The sequence below is a fragment of the Tamandua tetradactyla genome, chromosome 6, assembly GCF_023851605.1.
Source record: "Tamandua tetradactyla isolate mTamTet1 chromosome 6, mTamTet1.pri, whole genome shotgun sequence".
Classification (NCBI taxonomy): domain Eukaryota; kingdom Metazoa; phylum Chordata; class Mammalia; order Pilosa; family Myrmecophagidae; genus Tamandua; species Tamandua tetradactyla.
This window is the reverse complement of record NC_135332.1, coordinates 10,014,576-10,030,423: the sequence shown is the minus strand read 5'-3', so window position 1 is coordinate 10,030,423 and position 15,848 is coordinate 10,014,576. Positions and strand designations below refer to the sequence as shown.

At 38.0% G+C, this 15,848-nt stretch overlaps 2 protein-coding genes across 9 annotated transcripts in view; one reads left to right on the top strand and one right to left on the bottom strand.

The window, feature by feature from the left end:
• Positions 1-15,848, top strand: part of ABCA5 (ATP binding cassette subfamily A member 5) — a 167,166-nt gene that overhangs the window by 61,321 nt on the left and 89,997 nt on the right. For 3 of the 7 annotated variants that reach the window (XM_077163682.1, XM_077163683.1, XM_077163689.1), the window contains exon 1: positions 5,627-5,755. The exons of 1 other annotated variant lie outside the window; for it this stretch is intronic. The gene's annotated coding sequence lies outside the window, so the exon portion shown is untranslated. Of the gene's footprint in view, positions 1-5,626; positions 5,756-6,075; positions 6,201-6,229; positions 6,382-15,848 lie in introns of those variants that run through there. 3 more of the 7 variants (XM_077163687.1, XM_077163684.1, XM_077163685.1) reach the window with 3 other exon arrangements.
• Positions 1-15,848, bottom strand: part of LOC143687066 (uncharacterized) — a 107,332-nt gene that overhangs the window by 38,075 nt on the left and 53,409 nt on the right. Inside the window, exon 1 of one of the 2 annotated variants that reach the window (XM_077163690.1) lies at positions 5,998-6,550. The exons of the other annotated variant lie outside the window; for it this stretch is intronic. Within the exon in view, the coding sequence (XP_077019805.1) occupies positions 5,998-6,245 (248 nt within the window). The 5' untranslated portion in view covers positions 6,246-6,550. Of the gene's footprint in view, positions 1-5,997; positions 6,551-15,848 lie in introns of those variants that run through there. 2 annotated transcript variants of the gene reach the window in all.

Here is a 15,848-nt window from a genome sequence, read left to right as displayed (position 1 = left end):
TTTGTGATTTATATTGGACCCCACCAGATATTTCAGGATAATCTCCCCATTTTAAAGTCAGGTAATTAGTAATTTTAATTCCATTTGCAACCCTAATTCCCTTTTGCCATGTAATGTAACATATTCATAGGTTCCAGAGATTAGGATCTGGACATCTTTGGAAGAGGGGAGCACAGGAAGATAGTGAATTTTTTTATATATAATTTTTATTAATTAAAAAAATTACAAGACAGAAATGCAAACATCCTTAATATATGCTCATTCCGTTCTACATATATAATCAGTAATTCACAATATCATCACATAGTTGCATATTCATCATCATGAGCATTTCTTAGAAAATTTGCATCAATTCAGAAAAAGAAATAAAAGACAACAGAAAAAGGAAAAAAAAAATTACATACAATACCCCTTACCCCTCCCTTTCATTGATCAATAGCATTTCAAACTGAATTTATTTAACATTTGTTCCCCCTATTATTTCTTTTTATTCCATATGTTCTACTTGTCTGTTGACAAGGTAGATAAAAGGAGCATCAGACACAAGGTTTTCACAATCACGCAGTCACATTGTGAATGCTATATCATTATACAATCATCATCAAGAACACAGCTCTACATTTGCAAGCAGTTCCCTTCAGCCTCTCCATTACATCTTGAATAACAAGGTGATGTTTACTTAATGCTTAAGAATAACCTCCAGGATAACCTCCCGACTCTGTTTGGAATCTCTTAGCCATTGCCACTTTGTCTCATTTCACTCTTCCCCCTTTTGGTCGAGAAGGCTTTCTTAATCCCTTGATGCTGAGTCTCAGCTCATTCTAGGGTTTCTGTCCCACATTGCCGGGAGGGTCCACACCCCTGGGAGTCAGGTCCCACACAGACAGAGGGAGGGTGGTGAATTTGCTTGTTGTGTTGGCTGGAGAGAGAGGCCACATCTGAGCAATAAAGGAGGTTCTCCTGGGGATGACTCTTAGGCCTAATTTTAATTAGGCTTGACCTATCCTTTTTGGGGTTAAGTTATATGAACAAACCTCAAGACTGGGGGCTCAGCCTATAGCTTTGGCTGTCCACACTGCTTGTGGGAATATCAAGAATTCAACTTGGGGAAGTTGAATTTTCCCCTGTTCTCACCATTCCCTGAAGGGGGCTCTGCAAATACGTTTTTATTCACTGATCGAATCACTCTGGGATTTATCAGGGCATCACTCTGAACAAACCAACAAAATCTCATGTCTTACTCAAGGTTCCATGTACTTACGGTGTTCAGATAATAAATATCTTTATGTTTTTTTATGGTAAAACTGTAATATATCCTATTTTATACTTGTATAGTTTTATTTTTCAACTTGAATGAAGGTATGGAATTTTCATTTATTTCTGTTAGGTTTTATCTTTTATGTTTTAGCCCAGAGTTCAAGTCATTAAAATAATTTTGTTTTCTAATTCAATCTTCAATCACATTATTTAAGGTATATGGATTTTCTTTATCCTTCCATTCGAAAAGAATGATTAAGCAATTTATGAAAAATATGAACACTAATTTTGCTACAGTTATGCAAATAACTTTGAATTTACCTAAGTATAATGAAACCAAACCATTATTTTATGGCCTCATTCTCAAAATTATCATAAAAGTCTGAATCAAATTCTTTGTTGAAATTAATTTGTATCATGATTATAAAATCTTCAGTTTAACCCAATGATCATATCATAAAAGAAGTATGGGATGATTCAGGTTTCGTTTATGTAGCCTGGTTCCTACTGACCACCAAACTCCTTTCTAAATGTTCATAAAATTTATGTAATTATGTACTCTAGAATTTTATTTTTCTGGTCTCAAGTTTCCAGTATCTACCTTTTCATCATTTTTAAAAAGCAAGTGATCTGGCATCTTTCTATTCTATACAGTTTCTCTGAACTCATCAGCAAATGGAATGGGTCTTAGGTTACCTGTAAACAGCTGTGGGATGTAATTTGTGCCAGGAAACATGAACTTATTTGAAACAGGTAAGTGTCATCTTACTATTTCTTCACCCATCTAAAGTTTCAGTTCTCTTTCTATGTTGTTTCATCTTTACCAATTTAAAGTCCATTTTCCTTGCTGAAGGGCAAAGGAAAAAACGGAGTCATTTCTTTTTAGCTTTATAATTATTCTGCTGGGTAAACTGACAATTTTGTGTTTTATATTAAAAAAATCTGCACAGTCTTATTTCACTCTGCCCTCTAATATATTGTTAGTTAAACCTTCCTAGTTAAACTAATCTCCCCATCTTTTCCTGTTGAAGTTAACCAAGTAATTCCTGCCCTAACTGATTTCTCTACAGTATTTTATTGTTTGCTCCACGCAATTTAACAGTGAAACAAATATTATTTTCCATTGTTTCTCTTTCATTTTTGTTCTGTGTATCTCAGAATAATTGTTGATTTCTTGACTTTTTTGTTTGTTTGTTTACCTGAAAAGTCATGATTCTTCCTGAGCAAGAACACAGATGAGAAACTAGATGAATACCTGTTGGTTATTTAAGTTTTTTTTTTCCTGCATGGGCAGAAACCGGAACTCGAACCTGGGTCTCCAGCATGGCAGGTACGAACGCTGCCACTGAGCTACCATGGCCTGCCCTGGTTAAGTTTTTAAGCACCAGATTTGGCTAGACAATTGTCAATTATTAGTCTCCTGACTCATTTTTCTGTTTGGAGAATGCAAACAAAGAAAAAGTTACTCATATTTTGGGGAGGGTAATAAAAAATAGCCATAATATTAATGGCAATAATAATAGCAATAAAAATAGTAATAATTAAAACCTAAGAAACCAAAACTACTTTCAGAAGTCACTCCCTTAGTGCATTCTCTCTTTTAATCCTCCATCTATTATTAATTAATCATTTCCTACCTAGCTACATAATTACAATTCAGCCACATCTGAGATGGTAGTGTGGAATTATTTTGTTAAAGATGCTAGATTCTCATTCCACTTTGTCAATCATGATTGTATTTCTTTGTCTTGCCACATTTTAGACAAGGTACCAATTTGAAGTTACAATTATACCTAGTTTGAACCCTGAATTTAGAAACCACATCATTTCTCTTGGTACATTTTCTAGCTTGTAGATGTTTTATGTTTAAAAGCAAATAATAATAGTTTTAATAGCATATTTAAAAAGTGATACATGTAGTTTCCAATGTAGTAATAATCATGCAAAATAACTGATATCAGACAAAAATGCCCTAACAATTCAGCAATTTTGCATAAAATAGCCTAGACAATACATTAAAGGCTTTGGTGTAGCAAATAAAAAAGTTAACATAAATAGAATCTATTGTTCACCAGCAGGAAGTTAGATTTTAGGTTGCTGTTTAGGGTGGTAAGCCTTACTCCCACTCTCTATATTAAATATTGTCAAAATTCTGGTTTGCTGTTAATTTTGTACAGCTAGGCAACCTGTTAAATGTATCCATGACTTCTATATCTATGTGTTCCCATGTGATTTATTTGTCTAAAGAACCTATTAATGAGCTGTGGGGATTTGGGTTGCCACCATGACAACCAAGCAGCATGTTTGCTATTTCCTAGTTACAGCAGCTCTGAAAGGAACATCTTCCCTGCATCTGCTTGTTCAGTACTAGGACCCAGTAACTATGGCAATCTAGATTGAGATTATGTGGCTAAATTGTTTACAAAGTAGAATAAGCACAGGCAGTAAAATGTGTCATGGTAAACTCATTAACTTGTAGCAGTCTTTTTATTCAAAGGTGTTATTCCCTGCTATGTTATTCCCAGGAGCATATTAACCAGCAGAATTTTGTCATTTACCCCATAAGAATTAATATCTCCCCTTTCTATTAAGTAGCTTTTGTTGAGTGAGTGGTGACATTTTGTGAGAACAGCAATGAAAACAATATTTGTGTGCTCTTTTAAAGCTTACAAAACGCTTTCACCTTACATGCATTTCCTCATCACTACCAACCACATTTACTGCACACTGTGATGCAGAAGACCGAGACATTTAAATTGTTACAAGAAGCTCTTAACCTTGTCTACTTACTACTTAATTAAGAGACAAAACATGAATAAAATGTTGTGAACAAGATGGCAGCGGGTGCCCAGTTCAGAGGAAAGTGAGGTCATTTGTCTTGAACTGATGAGCATTTTAGAGAAGAAATGGGCTTTAGTTGTGTCACCATGATGCAAGAGCAAAAGCAGAGGCAGACAGAATCAATGAAGAAGAACATTACAAGGAAAAGAAACCCGGAAACAAATGCCTAAAATGGTAAAGTGGTGAGTGGGCTTCTGTTGTTAAAGGAGAGGAGTTTGAAGGCTGATAGTGAGGACCACGACTAGAGAGTTGGGGTGATCTTTCAGTGACATTTATCTTTGACTTACACTTATTTACTTTTCCACAAAATCCTAGGACGTTAAGAATGTGTTCTTCTGAATTTGTAACTAATACACTTGAGAGATTGCAAAAAAGAGACAAAATATATCATGAATCGATTTCAGTACCTGCTGCCTTCGGTTTTCTGATATTTCCTGCATATTCCATCTCCTTTTTCCCTCTCTCTGCCAAATCTTTTTCTTTTAATCATCGTGGATTTTGCTAAACCTCTTTTGATTTCCTATTTAATCCATATTCAATAGGATAAATAAATAATTCTTTTTTTTTAGAAATAAGAAAAGTGTTGGGGAGATTTAGCTTAAATTGGAAAAACAGAAAAACAAAGGAAAGTTTAAAAAAATGTACACAGGACTCACTGAATCTTACAAACGTCTATAAATACGCAAATTCTCCCAAATAAAAACGGTGCCAAGAATTGTGACTCTGCTAATGTTAGTGTTGTGAGGTTTTGATAAATCTTGGTCATTTAGGTCACTTCGGGTAATAAAATGAATCACGTTAAGCAAAACTGAATGCGGTATAGTATCTCACACAGATGTCATCCACGTCTCAAGCCGTTTGGAAAGTCGGAATCTGCTACATTCCCAGACTTTCATGAGGGCACTTCGGAAAAGAAAAGCATCCTCAATATCCAGATGCCCTACCGCTGGCGTCTGATGGGGTAAACAAGCGCTGGTGACGGGGAGTCAGCAGTTTTGAAAATGAGGACACTGCACCCCACACACTGCGGCGGGAGGGAGAAGGGGCTGCGGAAGGACTCGAAACCGCAGTCCTCCTAGAGGACCGTGCAATGGCCTGGAAAAGGGATTTTACAAGTGGACGTGACAATGGAGTAAAATGATACTGGAAGACTTCCGCGGTTCAAGGTCACACATTAGGGGGCGGTAAGGCTCCGTCACAAACACGAGTCCCCGATTACAAGCCCGTTGTTCTTGGCGAGCCCTAAGGGAGGGTGTGAGGAGATCTCCGTGGAGGAAGATTCGAGATGCCGAGGGCCCTAGGACTGAGCCACGAGACGCGGCGCGTAGAGACCCGGCCCGCGGCGCGCGCCCACACGCCGCCCGGGAGATCCCATTGTCCGCCCAGTCTGCGCCTGTACGCGCGTGCCCGAGCAGCGGGAACGCGCGCGTCCCTGGCGCCCCGCCCCCAGGTGCGCTCAGCAAAGGCTCGGCTTCAGAAGCCGCGCGTTCCAACGGCGGGAGCGGTACCCAGCCTGGCAGTGCCGGGGCGCGCGGGGCAGGGTGGCGGGAGCGCGCGCACGGCCGTGCCCTCACGCAGACTTGCGAGTTCCGTCACCCGCGCGGTCCCCACAAACCAGACGTGTTTGGGCCTGACGGCGCCGCTGCCCGGGCCTGAGGTGAGGCGGGCGCAGCGGGCGCAGGGCCAGTTGAGGCGGGGTGGGGGTGGGGGATCACCGGGGGGACCCGGGGAGGTGGTTAGGGGTGCTGTCCCTGAAGGAGTAAAAGGTCAAGATGGGCCGGCTGGAGGTGTCCGCAGGGGGGCTGCGAGAGGAGGGGGGTGGGGTCAGGGGTCTCAGCGGCAGGTGAGGGCCGGGAGCTGCGGGGGCAGCGCCAGAGCCAAGGAAACAAGAAAACCTACCCGACGTCCGAGGAAGCGCGGTTTATCCGCGTGCGGCGTCCGGGATGCTGTTGAATCGTGCCGGGGGTGGGGGTGGGGGGTGGTGTGCAGATGGCGCGGCGCCCAGGAGGGCCCCCGGCGACCCCGCCAGGCTGCAGTTTTCTTCGCGTCCTCGTCGTCGAGGAGAAAAACCCGCCGAAGTAAAGTTCAGTCAGAACCATTGGGTGATTAGCGCTCGTCCGTCTTTTGGGGGTTCTCCTGTAGATCATTATCGTGTGTGTTAAAAGGAGTTTGGACGAGAAGAAAATGCGCAGGTCTCATGACACGCCTTTTTGGGAGAATAACCCTGCTTCCGAAACGCAAAGAAAAGCCGTAGGCTTGAAAATATGTCAGCCTATGTGAAAGGTAGTAGGCATCGCAGTCTGTTTGGAACCATTGAAGCCGAAGGAGGGCTTCTCCCGTGCTCTCTAGGCTTAACTGTGTGCTTGAAAGAAAAATGTAGCAAACACACGTTTACTTTCTACGAAGAACGTTCTGAAGGAGGAGGAGGGTAGTTATTTGTTGGGCTGTTATTTGTTGGGCTGCAACTCTGAGCCAGGCTCCGCATTATCTCGCTTAATCCTGGCAGCAACCCTATGAGGTGGGAGGTGTTATTCTAATTGGGCAGATGTGGAAAATGGGTCTCAAAGAGGTGAAGTAGCTTATTAAGGTCTAGGTGGACCTGCGATAGCAACCCAGGGATGCCAGACCCCAAAGTCTGGTGTTTTGTGCACTATATATTTGCAATAATATTATGTATTTGTAGAGATGACACCATTCAAGAGAGCAGCATTAGGGCAGTTAGGACTTCGGGGGCTTGGGGGTTAAAATCACACTAACCAGGTACTAATCCTTGGATATGCACTGTTTAGAATATTTCCTTTCAAGCAGAGTTTAGTATAGAGAAATCTTATATTTAGGATAAAGCGAATTTATTAATACATGTTTATTCACTGTCTTTTATATGTCAGATACTATACTATGTGCTGAGAATACCAAAATGAATTCATTTGATAGTCTCTGCCTTGAGTTTAATTGAGATTGTTGTGTAAAGGATTTTGTAGTATTCTACTGAATAGTAACCTTTGTTTGTGTGTGAATTAATTGGGTGTGAGCGTATTGTTATTTTCCCCTTCAGCAAGAAATACGGTCATGAAATTTAGGTTAACTTGTATTGGCAATTTAAAAAAAAAAAACCTTTACATAAACAGTTGTGGAACTAGCATTTTATTTTTATACTTCCTTCAGTAAATCTTAAAACACTATAGAAGGAAAGAACACTTATAATTTATCCTGTTAAAAGTACAGTAGAGGAAATATAGGATACTCTACAAAGATGTACAAAATAAAGGTGTCTGAGCTAATTTTGCATACAGAGTATTTCAGAATACATTCCCAGTGCCCTTTACAGTCCTACCAAGAACACACACCAGCACCCATTGACCCCATTTACTTTGCCTTATGCCTCAGCTATATTGTAGGTATCCCTCACTCTTCTTTGGTGAAAGAAGCTCTTTTAGAAGTCTACCTTTTCCATTCTTTTCTCTCTATCTGGAATTTCCATCCTACAATTTTCCAAACGCCTCCAATTTTGCTTACCATAGTATAGTAAATTTTATCTGTCTCCTGAGTCATTGACAATGTCTGACTCATTCTTCATAATATTTGGTGCATAAATCCCTCAGTAAATATTTGATTAAGTGAATATGCCACTTTTCTCACTTCTGCTCCTTCTTCCTCCTTTAATTCACAACAGGAGTCAGCAAACTTTTTTGTAAGAGCCATATAGTAAATATTTAGTTTTTGCAAGCCATTTAGGTTTTGCAGACTTGACCATATGATTAAGTCTCAATTACTTAACTCTGATATAGCACAAAAGTAGCTATAGACTGTATGTAAATTAATGAACATGTCTGTTTTCCAATAAAACATTATTTATAGACACTGAAATTTAAATTTTATATAATTTTCACATTACAAAATATTGTTTGATTTTTTCCAACCATTTGAAAATGTGATTAATATTTTTAGTTCCTGAGCCGTAAATAACAAGGCTGCACTTGGGATTTAGGTTCCATCTCCTCCATGAATTTACAGACTCTTGATCTATAAGGGAAGCCTTTATAAAGGAATTTGCAGTAAGAGGATACTGGTTATAATACTATTATTGGTGTTAGAGAACTAAAGGTAAATAAGATAATCTTTCTTCAAGGGGCTCCTGGCGAAGTTCAAGATTAAGAAGTGTAAACAAACAATGGTAACATAGAATTGAAACTGCAATTGTAGTTATTTTACTTGGTATAGAGGTGGAACAAAGGGGAGTAATCACTTCTGCTTAAGTGAACCATAAATGATCTCTGACAGTCTTCTGTTGGAGATAGGGAATAGACTTTCAACTGAGAGCCTATCTGGGGACCTTTGAAGGATGCTAAGGTGAGTGACCACATCTCTTACCAGGATTGCTGTGAACATGAGGATGACTCAATCTCATTATTTTATAGAAAATAATTTAATCAAGTTTTCACAGAGATAAATATGAAGTTGAGGTTTTTATCAGGTCTGTACATATAAAAATAAATTTTAATGTTTTTCAAGGTCATTTTTTCTGCCACATAGTAAATAGGATTGCTTATTCCACATGCATTTAGTGCCTCCTCAGTGCTGTGTACTGAGTTTTTTATTAACTAAATTATTTGAAGGACATAATGTAATGTTAGATACGTATAGATTTTTTTTTTGGACATGCTTTTCTAGGAAAAACACTACTTTTAACCAAAACAACAAATATAATTATAGAAATACTCTAGGAGTTAAATTATCTTTTTAGTTCTCAAATTTCTTTCTTTCTTTAATGAAAACAAACTCATACATTCTAAGTAATTTTTCTCTATTTTTTTTTTTACATGGGCAGGCACCGGGAATCGAACCCGGGTCCTCTTGCCTGCTAAGCCACCGTGGCCCGCCCTCTCTATTATTTTTGTTGTCACATTTTTTTTTATTCTTTGTAGAAATGTGAAATATGTTTCCTAGCACCTGGAATTTGATAATAAATTTTTTCTTTAATAAATGAGTAAATGAAATTTTGATATAATTAACTTCTAGTCTTTGTCTTAAGCCAATTATTAATATACTAGAAAAGGAAGGTGGGCTTGGTGGGCTTTCAGGTTTCTTGCAATATTAGATTTAGTGTGAATTATTTTATCTAGTTTTGTCTAAAGAAGGAAAATGCTACTGGATAGTTTAAAGTTTGATTAACCTTTAATGAAGTTAAGTGTTTAAAGGCCTACGACAAACTTAATGTGTATCCCCAATATGCTGAGAAGCAGTGAAAAGTAACTTTTTTAAAAAAAAAGTTTTTTGTAATTTTGTGCCTTATTTTTGTGTCTGTGTCATCCTGCTTCAACATCAGGGACTGTCTTTGTTAAAGAGTTTAAAAAGTATTCCTTTGGCAAGATTTTGAGTTGAAACTATATCTATTATTAAGTTTTCAAAAAAGTATTATTTGTTTAAAATATACCATTAGAAGTTCTTTTGTACTTCAGTTGTTGATTTTTCCATTCAATATGTGTTGCCAGATAGGAAGATTTATCTGAGTTATCTACCTAGAAAGCTGCTTTAAAAATTTTTTTTATTGTATAATATAACATATATACAGAAAAGCAGTTGATCTCAAAGTGCATTTTACAAGTAGTTTTAGAACAAATTTCAAGGTGTGAGTTACATTTCCATAATTTCAGATATTTCTTTCTAGCTGCTTTAAGACACTGAAGACTAAAAAGAAATATCAGTATCATGATTCAGTAGTCATACTCAGTTGTTAAATCCTATCTTCTCTTTTACAATTCCTCCTTCTCCTTTGATCCTTCTCTCAATCTTTAGGGATATTTGGACAATGACCATTCTAACTTCTTCATGTTGCAAAGGGATGTCAACATTACGGGTAGGGGGGATGCAACTGCTTGATGCTTTTGGATTAGTGGTAGCTCTGGGTTTCAAGGCTTATCTGGCCTACAAACCATCTAGAGGTTATAGGTTTCTGAAAAATGAACTTAATGAGTGAATATCCTATCGAGTCTCAGATGAGTCCTGGGTATTCTTTAGGGTTTATAAAATACTTTTGGTTGAAGCTTTGCATATCATGGCAACTAACAATATGTAGGTGAAGTTTGCATAAGAGTAACCTCCAGAATAGTCTCTTGACTCTATTTGAAATCTCTTAGCCACTGATACCTTATTTTGTTTAATTCCTTTTTCCCCTTTTGGTCAGGTAGTCATTGTCGATTCCATGGTGCCAGGGCCAGGCTCATCCCTGGAAGTCATGTCCCACATTGCCAGGGAGACTTATACCTCTAGACGTCATGTCCCACATAGAGGGGAGGGTAATGATTTTACTTGCAGAGTTGGGCTTTAGAGAGAGAGAGAGGCCATATCTGAGCAACAGAAGAGATTCTCTGTAAGTAACTCCTAGGCATAATTATAGATGGGCTTAGCTTCTTATTCAGAAATGTTTCATAAGAGTAAGCCTCAAGATCAAGGGCTTGGCCTATTAACTTAGGAGTCCCTAATGTTTTAGAGAGTATCAGAGATTCCCAGGTGGAAAAGATTAATACTTCCATATTTTTTCCTCCAGGCCCTCAAGGGACTTCGCCAATACTTTTTAATTATCTGCCCAACATACTCTGGAATGCATCCAGGTATTACATTAGGCCATACAGAATTGCAAGGACTTGTTCCCAATTCTAGACTCCATGCGTTTAGGTTGTTTAACCAACTGGCCAGGCGGGTTAAGTAAGATTGTGTTCTGGTTTGAAACTATTGTGTATCCCAGAAAAGCCATGTTCTTTAATCCTGATTCAGTATTGTTTATGGCAGGACCGTGATTAGGTTATTTCCATGGCGATGTGGACATTTTGAGGTATCTCTCTAAGAGAACCATTTTGGAAAAAGCTTCAGAGCTGACTCAAAGAGAGATATTTGAAGATGAGGAAAGAAAATACCCCTGGGTAAGCTGTTTGAAATGAGAAGACAAGAGGGAAAGACCCCAGTAGTCATCAGCCACATGCCTTTCCAACTGACAGATGTGTTCTGGACAGCTCAACTGGGCTGTCTTGTGTCAAGGTATCTTTCTATAGATGCATTAATTTGGACATTTTTACAGCCTTAGAACTGCAAAATTGCAACTTAATTAATTCTCTTTTTAAAAGCCATTCCATTTCTGACGTATTGCATTCTGGCAGCTTTAACAATCCAAAATTGTGTGCTATGGAAAATTTAGGTTTTGGACAAAATAAACCTCTCTTCCTTCAGTAACATATAGTAGGTGAAGTTCATAATACAGATAATAGCAACCTTTATCCTTTATTCTGATTTACCCTAGTTCCAACCAGATCTGCTTTGTTCTTATCTCTTTTTGAAGACTCATCTCTTTTTCAGCTTCTTTAACAGTTGCTTTTTGTAGGAATGCTGACTTTCAGAATCTTTGGTGTCACACAGGTACCCAAAGTTCTGGGAAAATACCAGGTTATATACATAGAGCACAGTGTCTCAGAGTTTAGAAATATCACTTCAAGTTTAGAAATAAATGTGACTGCTTTAAGAACGTACAATCTAGGTCCTAATTTTCTTATAAGTATTTTCTGAAAGAGACCATACAATATTTACCCTTGTTGTTTCTGGCATTATTTTTGTCCAACTTAATGTCCTCATCGTTCATCCTTTTGTTACATGCCTCATAACTTTGTTCCTTTCTGTAGCTACACAATATTCCATCATATGTTTATACCACAGTCCACCCTTCTGCTTCTCAGTCAATGTACCCTTCGGTCACCACCATCCATTGGGTATCATGAATAATGTCACCATAAACATCAGTGTGCAAATGTCTATTCTAGTCCCTGCTTTCAGTTCTTTGGAGTATATTCTCAGTTATGGGATTACCTACCTATATTTAGTCTCCTGTGGATCTACTACATTATCCTCCAGAGGGGCTGCCCAGTTCTTTTGCCCTAGCAACATTAAATAAGTACACTTCTCTCCCACATTTTCTCCAGCACTTGAATCTTTCTATTTATTTATTTTGAATCTGCAGGTTTTGTTAAGGTGTATTTATATAGCATATATTCTACCCAAAATGAACATTCAAGGTTTCACAGTATCCTCACTTAGTTGAATAATCATTATCATTCTCAATTTTAAACAGTTTACATCATCTAAAGAAAAAAATAACAGACACACCCACACCAAAGAGAAAATTGCAGACTCCCCTTATCTCTTGTACCCCTCCCACATCCCCCAATTATTTACCCCTTGTATTGTTGTGGTACTAGTGATGCGTTCTTGTTAAAGACCGTAGCATGCAACATGCAATAAGTAGTTTTTCCCATATACCCTTTGTACTGGTTTGAATGTGTTGTGTTTATCCCAGAAAATCATGTCCTTTAATCCTGACTCAATATTTAGGGTAGAAACTTTGATTGGATTGTTTCCATGGGAATATGACACACCCAATTGTGAATGTGACCTGTTGATTAGATTACTTCCATAGAGCTGTGACGTGCCCAATAGTGGGTGTGGCCTTTTGATTAGCTGGAGATGTGACTCTGCCCATTCAAGATGGATCTTAATTAGTTTATGGAGTCTTTTAAAAGGGGAAATATTTGGAGTTGCTTCAGAGCAGACACAGACAGAGACTTTTGGGGATACAGAAAGAAAATGCCCCTAGGAAAGTGTTTGAAACCAGAAGCCAAAGGAGCAGCATACTCCACATGCCTTCCCAGCTCACGGAGGTATTTGGATGCCATCAGCCTTTCTCGAGTCAAGTTATCATTCTCTGGATGCCTTAGTTTGGTCATTTTTATGGCCTTAGTACTATAAACTTGTATCTTAATAAATTCCTTTTTTAAAAGGTATTCCATTTCTGGTATATTGCATTCTGGCAGCTTAGCAAACCAAAACAGATTTGGTACCAGAGAAGTGGGGTGCTGCTGTTTGCAAATACCAATTATAACTTAATAAATTCCCTTTTTAAAGGCCATTCCATTTCTAGTGTATTGCATTCTGGCAGTGTGCTGGTTTGGCATTATGTACCCTAGAAAAGCCGTGTTTTAGTCCTGATCCAGTTTTGTGGGAGCAAACCTCTCTTTTAATCCTGATTCAAATTTGTATGTATAAGCTTTTTTTTTATTAATTAAAGAAAAAAAAGAAATTAACCCAACATTTAGAAATCATTCCATTCTACATATGCAATCAGTAGTTCTTAATATCATCACATAGATGCATGATCATCATTTCTTAGTACATTTGCATCGATTTAGAAGAAGAACTAGCAAAACAACAGAAAAAGATATAGAATGTTAATATAGAGAAAAAATAAAAATAATAGTACAAAAAAAAGACAAACAAACAGACAGACAAAAAAAAAACCTATAGCTCAGATGCAGCTTCATTCAGTGTTTTAATATGATTACTTTACAATTAGGTATTATTGTGCTGTCCATTTTTGAGTTTTTGTATCTAGTCCTGTTGCACAGTCTGTATCCCTTCAGCTCCAATCACCCATTATCTTACCCTGTTTCTAACTCCTGCTGGACTCTGTTACCAATGACATATTCCAAGTTTATTCTCGAATGTCCGTTCACATCAGTGGGACCATACAGTATTTGTCTTTTAGTTTTTGGCTAGACTCACTCAGCATAATGTTCTCTAGGTCCATCCATGTTATTACATGCTTCATAAGTTTATTCTGTCTTAAAGCTGCAAAATATTCCATCGTATGTATATACCACAGTTTGTTTAGCCACTCGTCTGTTGATGGACATTTTGGCTGTTTCCATCTCTTTGCAATTGTAAATAACGCTGCTATAAACATTGGTGTGCAAATGTCCGTTTGTGTCCTTGCCCTTAAGTCCTTTGAGTAGATACCCATCGTATGGCAATTCTATATTCAGCTTTTTGAGAAACCGCCAAACTGCCTTCCACAGTGGTTGCACCATTTGACATTCCCACCAACAGTGGATAAGTGTGCCTCTTTCTCCGCATCCTCTCCAGCACTTGTCATTTTCTGTTTTGTTGATAATGGCCATTCTGGTGGGTGTGAGATGATATCTCATTGTGGTTTTGATTTGCATTTCTCTAATGGCCAGGGACATTGAGCATCTCTTCATGTGCCTTTTGGCCATTTGTATTTCCTCTTCTGATAGGTGTCTGTTCAAGTCTTTTTCCCATTTTGTAATTGGGTTGGCTGACTTTTTGTTGTTGAGTTGGACAATCTCTTTATACATTCTGGATACTAGACCTTTATCTGATATGTCATTTCCAAATATTGTCTCCCATTGTGTAGGCTGTCTTTCTACTTTCTTGATGAAGTTCTTTGATGCACAAAAGTGTTTAATTTTGAGGAGCTCCCATTTATTTATTTCCTTCTTCAGTGCTCTTGCTTTAGGTTTAAGGTCCATAAAACTGCCTCCAGTTGTAAGTTTCATAAGATATCTCCCTACATTTTCCTCTAACTGTTGTATGGTCTTAGACCTAATGTTTAGATCTTTGATCCATTTTGAGTTAACTTTTGTATAGGGTGTGAGATACGGGTCTTCTTTCATTCTTTTGCATATGGATATCCAGTTCTCTAGGCACCATTTATTGAAGAGACTGTTCTGTCTCAGGTGAGTTGGCTTGACTGCCTTATCAAAGATCAAATGTCCATAGATGAGAGGGTCTATATCTGAGCACTCTATTCGATTCCATTGGTCGATATATCTATCTTTATGCCAATACCATGCTGTTTTGACCACTGTGGCTTCATAATATGCCTTAAAGTCAGGCAGCGCGAGACCTCCAGTTTCGTTTTTTTTCCTCAAGATGTTTTTAGCAATTCGGGGCACCCTGCCCTTCCAGATAAATTTGCTTATTGGTTTTTCTATTTCTGAAAAATAAGTTGTTGGGATTTTGATTGGTATGGCATTGAATCTGTAAATCAATTTAGGTAGGATTGACATCTTAACTATATTTAGTCTTCCAATCCATGAACACGGTATGCCCTTCCATCTATTTAGGTCTTCTGTGATTTCTTTTAGCAGTTTTTTGTAGTTTTCTTTATATAGGTTTTTTGTCTCGTTAGTTAAATTTATTCCTAGGTATTTTATTCTTTGAGTTGCAATTGTAAATGGGATTCATTTCTTGATTTCCCCCTCAGCTTGTTCATTACTAGTGTATAGAAATGCTACAGATTTTTGAATGTTGATCTTGTAACCTACTTTGCTGTACTCATTTATTAGCTCCAGTAGTTTTGTTGTGGATTTTTCCAGGTTTTCGACATATGGTATCGTATCGTCTGCAAACAGTGATAGTTTTACTTCTTCCTTTCGAATTTTGATGCCTTGTACTTCTTTTTCTTGTCTAATTGCTCTGGCTAGAACCTCCAACACAACGTTGAATAATAGTGGTGATGATGGACATCCTTGTCTTGTTCCTGATCTTAGGGGGAAAGTTTTCAATTTTTCCCCATTGAGGATGATATTAGCTGTGGGTTTTTCATATATTCCCTCTATCATTTTTAGGAAGTTCCCTTGTATTCCTATCCTTTGAAGTGTTTTCAACAGGAAAGGATGTTGAATCTTGTCAAATGCCTTCTCTGCATCAATTGAGATGATCATGTGATTTTTCTGCTTTGATTTGTTGATATGGTGTATTACATTAATTGATTTTCTTATGTTGAACCATCCTTGCATACCTGGGATGAATCCTACTTGGTCATGATGTATAATTCTTTTAATGTGTTGTTGGATACGATTTGCTAGAATTTTATTGAGGATTTTTGCATCTATATTCATTAGAGA